General features: G+C 43.2%; 1 protein-coding gene across 4 annotated transcripts in view; it reads right to left on the bottom strand.

The window, feature by feature from the left end:
• RANBP3L (RAN binding protein 3 like) overlaps positions 1–13526 on the bottom strand; it is an 84144-nt gene that overhangs the window by 3954 nt on the left and 66664 nt on the right. For all 4 annotated transcript variants that reach the window (XM_025213550.1, XM_025213549.1, XM_006031874.3 and 1 more), the window contains 5 exons: positions 11053–11155; positions 6876–7006; positions 6251–6371; positions 5542–5684; positions 3562–3754 (listed from right to left, as the gene is read on the bottom strand). In XM_025213550.1, the coding sequence (XP_025069335.1) occupies positions 3562–3754; positions 5542–5684; positions 6251–6371; positions 6876–7006; positions 11053–11155 (691 nt within the window). The remainder of the gene's footprint in view (positions 1–3561; positions 3755–5541; positions 5685–6250; positions 6372–6875; positions 7007–11052; positions 11156–13526) is intronic.

Here is a 13526-nt window from a genome sequence, read left to right as displayed (position 1 = left end):
ATGGCCTCTGAGAGCTGCCTCAGGAGCCCCGCATCTATTTCTTCCCCTTGATGTGGGGGTCTGTAGCAGACCCCTACCACCAAATCCCTTTCTCCTTGCCCCCCATGTAGCCTAACCCACAATCCTTCTACTTCCTCATCCTTGGAGTCCGTCTTGATGAGGGTTGACATATATTACTCATTGACATAGAGAGCAACCCCTCCCCCTTTTTCCCCACCCTGTCCTTTCTGTACAATCTATAACCCTCAATATGTACCGCCCAATCGTGGGACGAATCCCACCAGGTTTCCGTTAGCCCTACTAAGTCGTAGGTGTTTTGTGTAAGCAGGAGCGCTAGTTCATCCTGCTTGTTTCCCATGCTCCTAGCATTAGTATATAGGCACCTATATACTATATATATATAGTTATAACCTATTAGTATAATAGGTTATAACTTTAAAGTATGTTCTTGGGTTAGATGCATATAATCTAACTAAACTCAGGCATATCCACAAACGTTTTTTACAGGACAGCAAGCAATTCATAGAATCATAGAAGTCGGGTCGGAAGGGACCTTGTAGATCTTCAAGTCTGACCCCCTGCCTGGGCAGGAGGAAAACTGGGCTCAAATGACCCCAGCCAGGTAGGCATCAAGCTGCTTCTTAAAGACCCCCAGGGTAGGAGCCAGCACCACTTCCCTTGGAAGTCGGTTCCAGATCCTAGCCGCCCTGACTGTGAAGTAGTTCTTACAGATGTCCAATCTAAACCCACCCTCCAACAACTTGTGGTCATTATTCCCTGTCATCCCAGGGGGCGCTAGGGGAAACAAGGTCTTCCCCAAACCCTTCTGGTCCCCCCTAATTAAATCAGTGTGATAACTCAGGTCAGATTACTGATTATTACTTACAGGCATACATATTTCAGGCTTGATGCTATATGGTGTAGAATGTTATCTAAAGACCTCGTTTTAAAACGGAACACTGTTTGGAATTGGAAGTGTTTTCATTACTTCATAGCAAGTACTTAATAACTTTTGACTGGACCCCAAATATCATAATGCTAGGTTGACTGCAGTCTGATCTTTGTGATGGGTAATTTGTAATATGAGACTTAGATGCCCTATACGAGTCATATCATAATATAATGATAGAAAAAGAAATTTGATTTTAATAGAAAATATAGGTTCACTAAGTGTTACTAATAACCACTGCACGTACCACAGAATCCACAAGTCCAAGTTTGGCAGGATAGTAAAAGAAAAGATTGCTTTCAGCTCTTGTTTTACTCATTATTAGGTTTACGAATTGGAATCTTATTATTTTTTCTTCACCAGCATTGTTGATGAGGCAGTAATAATGCTAGGGAAGATTAGAAGTTTCTCGTTAACCCCTATGATGCAGCGGTTTTAAGAACCTTAAGAAATTTAATCTAGGAGAAAAAAGTGAGATTCAACAGCTAGATTCAATTGCTTAGACCACATAGAGACATTTAGGGCATTTCTACATGTGCTCCCAACACAGCACGGGGCACTTTTAATGCTAATTAAAAGCACCCAGTGCTGCATCAGGTACAGGTGTATAAGTGGCTCAGCATGCATCAGTGCTGAGGAACTGGTGATGGTGTGCTATGAACTAAAACACTTTAAATGTGTTTTAGTTCAAAGCGTACCGCCCACCATTTTTTCAGCACTAACATGCACTGCGTCATTGGTACAACTGCATCTGATGCAGCGGCAGGCATGTCAATTATGTGCTCCAGCAGACTTGATTAATTGAGCCTGCTCCAAAACACTGGATTTCCAGCATGTCAGAGCAGACTCTGCACGTGGGTAAGTGCCCTGGGAGAGTCCCTGTGCTTACAGGAGAAACCACAGGTATACAGATGTTCAGGATTTTTTTCCAGTGCAAAAATGGCTGTTCCAGGAGAAAAATAAACTGGAAAGAACCAGAGTTAAATCACTCCCAGGAGAGTTTCTCCTGCAAGAGCAAACATTTGTATGTATTCTATTCTAAAAGAAGTCACAGCAGAACATTCAGCAAGACTGGATTGTATGAATGTAGGTAGACATAGGGGTTTAAGGTGACGTTGGGGTACTGAAGTTGAAAACTGCACAGAATGAAGACCCAATTGTTATGAAGATAACAGAAGCAATCAAGATAAAGCAAGAAATGCTAAAAGCCACACATGAGCTATGTTGAAAGGTACCATAAATACTATTATCACTGACCATTTGGAGAAAAATGAAAGATAGAAGTGTGGAGGAAGTGGCTAGGAAAAACCAGAGATAGCATTATTATCCTTTAATCTTGTGCACTGTTACACAGATCTGAGATTTAGTTTGCCATACCACTGTTGCATCAGAAATCTTTGCAAAACAAAATAAATATTTAACTTGCAAATCTGCACCTCTACACTGTTTTGACCTTAACATTCATCTCAACTTTTGTGAAAGAACAAAGAGTGCTTACCATCAATAATTCTGGGAAGGAATTTGACTTATACAGAGTTTTCAAATTAATAGAAACCCTTTGAAAAATGAAATGAAGGCTACTTCAGAAGGATACAGAGAGGGTTTGATTATTTGGGGATAACAAGAGAATTCTCAGCACTCAGAATTTTCCTGTTGCTGAAAGGAAAAATGAGTACTTGGAAAAAAATCTGTTGTGTAACAGCAGCACATTTTGTTTAGAAAAACTGAATGCTACTGAAATACTGTTAGAAAATAAATGATCATGGGAACAAGTACTGTAAACTGTCATATTTTTGCTAAAAGGCCTGTTTGTTTTCTAAAAGTAAACAGTCACTCAGGACTGTTATGTGTACTTTATTTGATGCTTTCTGAATAGTTATATGAAAATCTGCTCTTTAAAAAACATAATAGGAGACAGTGGGCAGTTGAGTATCAAAGAAAAAAGTAATGTGGCTAGTGATAAATCAAACATCAAAAAACAATTTCCACCCAGAAGAGCAATTTGCAACATGTGCCTCCATAAGGCAGTTCTGGCCATGCAGAGGTATTCATAAGGAAGTATTCCCTACCTTCTGCTAAGGATAGGGGAGATTTAAACTCCAGCCATTGTATCTCTACTGTACTTTGACTTGTCTACAGTTGGTTTCAGCCACTTTGTGGACTATGCAAACTGCTCTGAAGTGAAGGTTGTAATTAGCTTTACTTCCTGCTTTAGGTAGCCTCTTCACATTTCAAGGTGCCTACCTCTCCCAGCTGGGTGTATGGTAAGTTTAGGTACACAACTATATTCGTTTGAATAACTCTCCTACGGCTAGATGCCTAATTTTTAGGTATGCCAAAATTTAAGTTGGTGGCATCTGAGGACCCAATCTAGAACTGGCCCTCAGCATTTTGCCTAAAAAGGATTCTAGTTATAAAGATTAAAGACATTTGTTCCAGAAGAAGTTGGCCCCGCTGAATGTAGCCACTTAAAATGGTAAAACTCTAATTAACTGCTGGAGTGAGGTCATCACAGCATAGGGACTTTGATGGAAAGCAAAAGGAAAAATGAAAACTAAAAATGAAGCCACAAAACAAAGGAGCACAGACTTCCTACAGAGATTTCTGCTTACCTGATTTATTGCTGCTTACTTGAGTTATTTCTTCCTCCTCCTCATCATCACTGCCACAGATTAGCGTACAAAAGGCTGCTTCTGGCTCCGTATCTACTTGATTAGTATCTGATTCTTTTTCCACGAAGCTTTGCAATGCAACAAGACGGTGGTGTATTGCTGCATACAGGTATTGAACATCTTTTGAACTTGCCTGTATGGAACAAAATGCACAGTGCTTTGAAGAGAACAGAAAAGTAATGCTGTAGCTCAACGATCACTGAAAACCAGACACAGTTTTCAAGTACTGAAAAGAGCAAAAAATCTCTTCTGCAGAGATTCTGTCTTTCTGTATCCAAATAATTTATATAAGACAAGGGAAGGCAAGGTCTAACAGTCACAAACTACAGGAAGACCATTTTAGACTGGACATAAGGAAAAACTTCTTTACCATCCGAGTCTCCAGTCTGGAATAGACTCTCCCAAGAAGTGGTGCAACCACCTACTCTGGATACCTTTAAGTTATGCTTGGGTGCTTATCTTGCTGTGGTCATCTGACACCAGCTGACTTCCTGCCCCTTGGGCAGGGGGCTGGACCCAATGATCTCGCAAGGTCCCTTCCAGCCCTAATGTCTATGAAATCTAAGATTTTAAGTTACTGACTTTTCAGAAGCTTAAATGAAAATAATGTCATGTTTATCTAAGTGGTTTAGAGTTTATTAAAATGTACACACTGATTGCTTTCCATCTTGATATAATAGACAGAGGCTTAAAATAAAAATGATGCAGCTTGGTGAATGGCTAAGTTTTTTTAAACACTTCTTATTCCAGATTCACTGCAGTTCCACACCAACTAAACATATTTCTAACAATAACAACACATAGAAACTTTCACACACACACACACACACACACACTATATAATACATATACACACAACTATAGATATACATACATTAGTATATCTGTATAATATAGATACATATTATTTATGTATAAATAAATATACATGTTTAGCATTTTTGCTTACAAGTGGGGAACAAAGAATTAACAACCAAAATTAAAACTAAAAGATGTCATGACCTCTTCTAGTGAAGGTGAAAGGCAGCAGATAATTGAAAACTCGTCTGCTGGGCCCTGATTCTCTAGTGCTTTGAATCATATGGCATTATTTATCCTTATGCCAATTGGAATAGAAAGATCCTACTCTGATTTGGTAGTTTTATACCCAATTGCAAAATAAGACTGATGTTTTCTTCTCCCAGTTTGTACAAGTGTAAATAGTCACACACACTGAAAAGCAGTAGAGTATCAGCATCTTTTTTAGGTTGCTCATGTTTGCAGCACAGCATTCCTTTCACTCCAGATTTACATAAAAGAAAGCCACTAAAAGCCACTTGGTTTGGCATTTCAATAGCAAACATCATCATCACCCCCAAGTCATTTGTAGCATTCTAGGTACAAAACCAGTCTAAGGTTGCAAATATGTTAAAAATTATCTGACCAAAATAGCTGTTTATACTGGTAATTTTTATATTTTTGTACTGTAAACTCCATCTGACTAAAGAATCTTGTGGACAGCCCCTTTTGCTCTTTCTGTGGCTGTAGATATTACTACTTCTACTTCTCATGAAGATCACTTTGAATAACATCCTCTTTGCCATATATAGTAACTGCTGATATGAAGGGTATTAACATTAAAAGACAGTGAAAATATTCAGCACCAGAGAGCAGCCAGTGGGCTCCCAGCATAACAAACTGACTTTTTGCATCATTGCTTTAGTGAACCCTGCTGGCTGCCTAATGCACTCATCTGATCACCTACGGCTGTAAGGGTAGCTTTAGTCTGTACAAGACTTTCACTGCCACCAATGGTAATTCTTCTTCCATTTTAAGGCTTTACTATAATGATGATTAATACAACAAAGCTGGAAGCTTCCCAGAACAAGGACTTGAGCCAGACTGCAAAATTCCCAATAGTGGTTTTGGTTTTTCTCCTACCTGTATAAGAAATACTTTAACAGAACAGTCTTCTTGGTCCACTGCAGTAATGCACAGACTCTTGTGATTTCCTCTCTCTATCATCATCTGAGGCCAGAGTTTAGTGTTGAGGATCAGTCTCAAGCTGCCTTGATTTCTCATAACTAAAAAACAATGATTACGTATATCAGATTCTATGAAAACATCCTCCCTTTGCTATTGCAGCACATCACTCTCTTTATTTTTGCATTTCACAGGATTATAACCTGTCCTTTTTACAGTGGCCTTTAAACAATCAGTTTTAATATATCAAAATTAAGTTCCTCTCAGTATTTTATACCCTTGGCTTATGAGACAACAAAACATTCTTTTAAAACCATATATTGCAATAGGAGAAACTTCAGTTTGGTAAACAAAACATCCCATAAGTCATTTGGAAGCAACACTGCCTTTGGAAAACCTGAATCAGAGGAATAACAGTTGTACTACAAATATCTTGCAGTAGAAATACATAGTGCCTAATGACATCAGTAAGTGCCCTCACACAGCTTAGCAAAAAAAACCTGTAGTGGCAAGTGAGGTTTGTGGACAGCTAATTTTATCATGAAGTATTTAAAAGACTTTCAGCAACTTCATATAAATAAAAGTTGACTACAGAGTTGCTAACATGCTAAGATTCAGTTGACTATGGCAAATCATAGCATGATTTAGAAGTGAGATGAAAGGTTACCTAGCCTTGACTGTAACATTCCACATCTGTTGCTTGAAGTGTCATTGAGCCTCAAGGATCCTCTGCCTCTTTCAGTCCAGGATAATGATAGTTTATTAAACACATAGAGCTTGCAATTGATCTAATGGAAAAATATTTTAGAAACTAATTGAAATAGAATGTTGCTTCAAAATTGCATTTGTTTACATTGCTGATGCTTCTGCTCTACAACTTTTTATATTACAGTTTGTATCAAGTTAGATATTTGTCTAAAAAGTACAAAGAATAATGGGTTAATTCTAGCTGGGTGTTACATCTCTCATAATTTAAGAGGTTTTAATTTTTGGCCCTAGGGTACAGTGACCTACTCTGAGGACAGTTATAAACAGGTAACAGCAGAAGGAGGTTGTGGAACATGATCACTTGGTGGAAAAACTATATTCAGTACAGATAATATAAAATAAAAATCTGCATACCATCTTGTCAGAAGATTAGTTTTAAAAAGATATATTTTAAAGGGGAAAATGTATACAGATAGTTTGTATGCTACCAAAGTAGTAGTATATGTTCATGTCAACATAAGTTAGCTATGATGTGTTTCAAACCATAATAAATATTCATCATGCAGTCTTTATGAACTGTATACCTGTAATACATTGTGTTCTGCTTCTTCTCCTGTTATAACTTCCACTTTATTTAGCAAATATTTCTGTGTTGGTTTAGCAATATAAGCAGCAGCTGATTCAGCTAGTGATGCACTCTCAGCAACAACTGTTTCTAAAGGAGAATAAAAAGAGAAAATCCTGAAATGTTTATAGATGGGCTGTTTTACTACATCAACAGAAATGTATGTTTTCACGGTCCATGACTTTGTATGTTCCTCATGGTGCTTGATATCAGTCAGTGCATTAATAACTACAGGTCAGTTGCATCTTATGTGAGGGTTAGGTGCTGAAGTCAGCGCGTAAGGTGAAAATCGCATAAGGCGAAAATCGGTGACTATACGCAGGGTGGGAGGGGAGGCGGGGCTTGAGTTTGCACACGGCACCATGCTTAGAGCTGTGCAGCCAGCAGCAGCGGTGCAGCGTGGGGTGGTGGTGGGGATGGTTGCGTGCCACCCGGCCACCACCATGCTGCTGCTGCTGTCCGGCGGCTGGCCACACCGCTCCGGGCACGGCTCTATGGCAACAACGGGAGGTTTTGGAGGCAGTGGCCATCACCGCCATAATGGGCCTCCAGGTAAGCGGCAGCGCCGCGTGCAAACTCAAGCCCCGCCCCCCCCTCCCACCCCGCGTATAGTTGAAGTCGTGCAAGTTAAATGTGCGTATGATGCAACTGACCTGTAGCTGGGTATTGTAGTATGATTATTTTTCATTAAGGCTGTGGACCCGAATACTGACTCTTCATTGACTCTAAAGGTCTCTGTACAGAATCACAGCTCTGCACTAAAGAATGATTTTCAGGATCAGAGCCTACATGATTAATATTTGAGTTTGTAAATTAAACTGTTTTGTTATATTATCAGACAATTAAATAATTAAAGACATAAATCCCATACATCACTGACACTCCTGTTAATACAATCCAGTATACTGTTGGCTTTTTTTTGTAACAAGAGCACACTGTTGGTTAATATTCATTCTAGAGTTCATCGTAACACCCAGGTGTTTTTCTTCAGTGCTGCAGCCCAGCCAAACATTCCCCAGTCCATATTTGTGCATGCAATTATTCCATCTCAAGTACAGGACTTTGTACTTGTCCTTGAATCTCATCTGACTGACTGTGGACCATTTTTTGAGTTTATCCAGTTCATTCTCTGGCCTCCAGAGTGTCTAAAACTCCACCCAACTTGGTGTCATCCACAAATTTGCCAAGTGTGCATTCAGTCCCATTATCCAAATCATTAATGAATATGTTGAAAAATACTGGACCCAGGACAGACACCTGGGGAGCCCTACTTGATACCTCCTCATAACTAATTATTGGACCATTGATGACTACTCATTGAGCACAATAATCCAACCATTTATGAATTCACATTACGGTATTTTGTCTAATTCGTATTTTCTTAGCGTCTTAATGAGAATGTTGTGGGAGACAATGTTAAAAGCCTTGCTAAAGTCAAGGTATATAACATCCACTGATTTCCCTTCATCCACAGAGCCTGGGACCTTATCATAGCAGGAAACCAGGTTGGTCAGGAATGATTTGATCTTGCTGTTCCCGATCACCTTGTTCTCCTCTAGCTCCTTCATGATAGATTCCTTGAGGACTTGCTCCATGGTCTTTCCAGGTATCAAGGTCAGACTACAAGTCTCTGGTCTGAAATTCCCCAGATCCTCCTTCTTCCCTTTCTTAAAAGATGGGCACTATATTGCCCTTTTCCAATCTGGGACCTGTCTTGACCTCCTGGGGAGGGGTTGAGTGCCAGAGGTGATGCACTGAGGGGGCACATTACCCCCACCCAGATTTGTTTGTGGGGCAGGGAAGAATGCAGCGTGCCCACTGTGGGGCTCAGGGCTCCCCACTCTGCTGCCCTCCCCCCAGGGGCCTCTGCAGCCCAGTGGGCAGGACCCAGGGCAGAAAGGCAGAGTGGGGTGGGGAGGCTCAATGCTGCTGCAGTCACCACCAGGAGCCCCATGACAGCAGTACCACCATGTCTGAAGCACACCCTGCCCACCTGGTAGCAGTGGGGGACAAACCTCCACACTACTGCTGCCCCTGCTGCTACCAAGTGGGCAGGGGGCACTTCGCCATGGTGGTATGGCTGGCACAGGGGTCCTGGTGATGATGGCAGCAGCACCGAGTTTCACCACCCTGCTCCAGGTCCTGCCAGCTGGGCCATAGAGACCCCCAGGGAAGGGCAGGGAGCCCCAAGCCACACAGGGGGCAGTCTGCATCCCCCCGCCCCATTCTGCCCTGCAGAGACTCTGCTCAGCTCAGTTCTAGCTGTGCTACCTGCGAGGGTGGGGAGGGCTGGGCTCTGCACTCCACTCTGGCTACAGCAGCGTGCAGCAGCCAGGGCTTGGGCACTGCTGGCCAGCTGTGGGTAGCACCTGTTTGCCAAGAAACAGGCAGGACGCAGCCACCAGGTCCTGTAGCCCTAGCAGCTGGGGGCCCCTTCCGGTAGGGGGCCAGGGAGCTGTCAGTCGGGAGTGAGGGGCATCAGCAAGGCCAGGGGGCTGTGGGTTAGGAGTGGGGCAGGGCTGGGGCAGGCTGTGGCTTAGGAATGAGGAGCAATGGCAGGGGCAGGGCACCAGCGTAGCAGGGCTGCTAAGTGTCATAAAGCAACAGTTGTGGGGGGCAGCCACAGCTGGACCCACATCCTGGTGAGAAAAGGGGGCAAGGGGAGCTCTGATTTTTCATGATAAAAACCCAAAATCAAATGCTAAAATTATAGGTATTTAGAATTTATTTCATTATAATAATTGAGGCACTGGTGGGCTTCCAAACTGCTTTAAATTATAAATATATCAATAAAACATTGTGTTCCACTGAGACCTATATCTATATTATATAGTGACGTTTCATTTTAATCATGGAAAAACATAGATTTGGGGGGTTTAATCAGAGAATTTGCACTTTTTAAACAGAGAAAAACAGGATCCCTGGTCAGAAAGTAACTGGGCCTATTTGTGAAAAATTAAGTTAAAAAAGGCATTAAATACCTTACCCTTTTCTGCATCATCCATAACTCGATTGCCTTCCACATTCTGTAAGGACTCTATGGTTTCTCTGATCTTCCTCTTACTTTTAACATCCTTGTTGAATCCCTTTTATGTCCCTTGGCAGCTGCATCTCAATTCATGTCCTGACCTTCCTAATTTTCTCCCTGCATGTCCATGCAGTGCGCTTATACTCTTCCCTATTATGGTGGTCAAGTTTCTATTTTTTTGTAGGATTGCTTTCTGAATTTGAAGAGATTTCTGTCAAGTCAGACTGGCCTCCTGTTGCATTTCCCATTCTTCCATCTTATCAGAATAGCTTGCTCCTATGCCATTAAAAAGGGTCTCTTTTACAGCGGACCTGGATTCCTTTTCCCCTCAGACTTGGTTCCAATGGGATCCTGCCCACCTGTTCCCCGAGTTTGATAAAGTCTGTTCTTCTGAAGTCCAGTATCCTTATTCTGCTGCTCTTCTTCTTTCCTTCCCTGAGGATCTTGAACTCCATCATTTCATGGTCACCCAAGTTACCTTCCACCTCACATTCTCAACTAATTCCTTCCTGTTTGTGAGCAGCGAGTCAAAAAGAGCTTCCCCCCTAGCTGGCCTCTCTATCATCTGTATCAAAAAGTTATCCCCAACACAATTCAAGAATTTGCTGCACTGCTTTTGCACTGCTGTGTTTCCCTCCCAGCAGGTGTCCTAGTAATTAAAGAAACACATGAAAACCAGGTCCTGCATTTAGAAGCTTCTATCAATTGTTTAAAGAAGGCCTTTTCCACCCCTTCCTCCTGGGTTTGAAGTAAAAAGCTCATAAGCAAGTTCTTGCTTAGAATGTATTCACAAAACATTCAGCATCCACTTTCAAGTAAAGAAGAAATTTATAACATACTTGGCCTATTTGTGAGTGACTCACAAACAGAAAAATGGTCTCAATGAATCTAATAATAAATCATTCCCTGTAAATTTAGTCCAGTGTTAGTCCTATGTCATAACTATGACAGCTACTTTCTAAATACTTACATTTCTGGCACACCTCCCAGCAGTACTCTTTGAAAATGATGACAATTACTGAAACTTCACTAATTTGGTGTCCTTTATGGTACACTGAAATGGATGTAATATTACAATTAACTGTATTTGCCAAGAAATAATGCTTACTTGTATGTGGACAACAAGTCTGAAAATATTCTCTGTGTGCGGTTGTTTTTTCTTTCTTGCCTGGATCCATTTCATTATGAAGCTTGGAACATTTCTGAGGAGTCTAGAAAAACAGAAGAAATAAGGTACGCTGTTTAAGTAAAGTTGATATGTTACCTGACTCCAACAGCAAGCTGAAAAATCAAGAATGCATTGGATTATATAATAAATATCAGAGATGAATGTAATGAAGATGAATATAAGACATCAGAGTGGTTATGTAATAGACCAATGGGCAAACTTTACACCTATATACAAATGCTGACATTGGATACAAGTAGTAAACTGTTCCTATTGTATCAGTCTATAGTGGGAATTTGAACATGAGAAAAACGCTGAGTTCATTGAGCCTATGCAGTAGTCCAGGGGCGGGCAACTACTTCGGGCAGAGGGCTGCTTACTGAGTTTTGGCAAGTCATTGAGGGCCGCATGATAGGCAGCCAGGGGCAGATAAATATTCATTTTCTAAATTTCTCAGGGGCCCCACGGGCTGCATAGAATGGCCTGGCAGGTCGCATCCGGCCCATGGGCTGCATTTTGCCCACCCCTGCAGTAGTCTCTTCTTAAAGTCAGGGGACCAAATCCACAAAAATACTTAAGGCATTGTTACACATGCTCTGGGGGTAGGGGAGTTCTTTAATTAGAACAGCTCTGAGAGCCGCTCTAAGGAAAGTGCACAGAGCATCTTGTGTATCAGCATCCACATGTTTCAAAATGGTGGCAGGGGTACTTTACTGAAAGCTCATCAAAGGGGTGATTTACCTAAAGCTCGACACTAAGATCTGGGGTGAGGTGGGCACTCTAGAAGGGAGGGACAGGATACAGCTGGACCTGGACAGGTTACAAGGGTGGGCGAATGAGAATAGGATGGGATTCAATACTGACAAGTGCAGCGTACTGCACTTGGGCAATAAGAACCAGCAGCATACCTATAGGCTGGGGAGCTCCCTTCTTGAAAGCACAGAGGCAGAAAGGGATCTTGGTGTCATTATTGATTCCAAAATGAAGATAAGCTGCTAATGTGAGGTCGCAGTCAGTAAAGCCAACCGCACCTTGTCATGCATCCACAGATGCATCACAAGCAGGGCCAAGGAGGTGATCCTCCCCCTCTATGCAACACTGGTCAGGCCGCAGCTGGAGTACTGCATCCAGTTCTGGGCCCTGCACTTCAGGAGAGATGTGGCCAGCATTGAGAGGGTCCAGAGGAGGGCCACTCGCATGATCAGGGGGCAGCAGGGCAGACCCTATGAGGAGAGGCTACAGGACCTGAACCTGTTCAGCCTTTACAAGAGAAGGCTGAGAGGGGACCTGGTGGCCATCTACAAACTTACCAGGGGGGACCAGCGGGGAATGGGAGAGACCCTGTTCACCTGTGCACCTCCCGGAGTAACAAGGAATAACGGCCATAAGTTGTTTGAGAGTAGGGTCAGGCTGGACATTAGAAGACACTATTTCACAGTCAGGGCAGCTAAGATCTGGAAACAACTTCCAAGGGAAGTGGTGCTGGCTCCTACCTTGGGGGTCTTTAAGAGGAGGCTTAATAATTACCTGGCTGGGGTCATATGAGCCCAGTTTTCTCTCCTGCCCAGGGCAGGGGGGTCGGACTTGATGATCTACTTAGGTCCCTTCCAACCCTACATCTATGAATCTACAAAACTATGAAATAATTAATCAAGCCTGCTCCAACACACTATAATTACAGCACGTTGCAGCAGTCTCCTGGCACATCTACAGGCATTCTGGGGTGCCTAAGGCCTTGTTACACCTGACACAGTGAGCCACACAAATGTTGACGGGTGTAAGTGCTAGCATGAGTTTGGCATAGTCACACTTCAGGCCAGCAAGGGCCTGGAGGGCTGAAAGGTAAGAATCCCTCTCCTCCTATTCCAGGTTTCCCCCCAGGGTTCCCCAGTTGTCCCTGCCCCTCAGGGTTCCCCCAAACCACCCCTCCCACCCCCACCTACTTGTAGCTGCCTGGCTGTCTGTCACAGAGGAGCAGGCAGGGAAGGTAACCTGGCTGTCCAGCCACCGATGCCAGGCTGCTGCTCTTCTTGCGGCTGAGCCCACCCAGAGAGCAGCAGTGGAGCAGGTAGCTTAACCCTTCCCTGCCTGCTGCCCTGGGACAGACAGCACGGGCAGCCACAAGAGAGGGGGGGGAGGTGGGGCAGCGAGTGGGGACCTGGGGTGCTGGAGGGGAGGTGGGTCAGTGGGCCTGATCCAGGCCAGTGGAGGAGAAGGGATGGGTAGTGCCCCTCATTTCCAACCTACAACCCCCCTCCCCCCATCCTTGCTGATACTCCTCATTCCCAACCCACACCCCTCTAACACTGCCTTTGTCCTGTGCTCCTGACTCTCAGTCCCCCGACCCCCTGGTGCCCCTCACTCCCAAGCCACAGCCCCCCACGCCTGCCAGTGTCCCTCACTCCTAACCTGCA

Source organism: Alligator sinensis, unplaced genomic scaffold (genome assembly GCF_000455745.1).
Source record: "Alligator sinensis unplaced genomic scaffold, ASM45574v1 scaffold175_1, whole genome shotgun sequence".
NCBI classification, from domain to species: Eukaryota; Metazoa; Chordata; order Crocodylia; family Alligatoridae; genus Alligator; species Alligator sinensis.
Note: the sequence above shows the minus strand (reverse complement) of the source record. Positions and strands in the feature narration are given on the sequence as shown.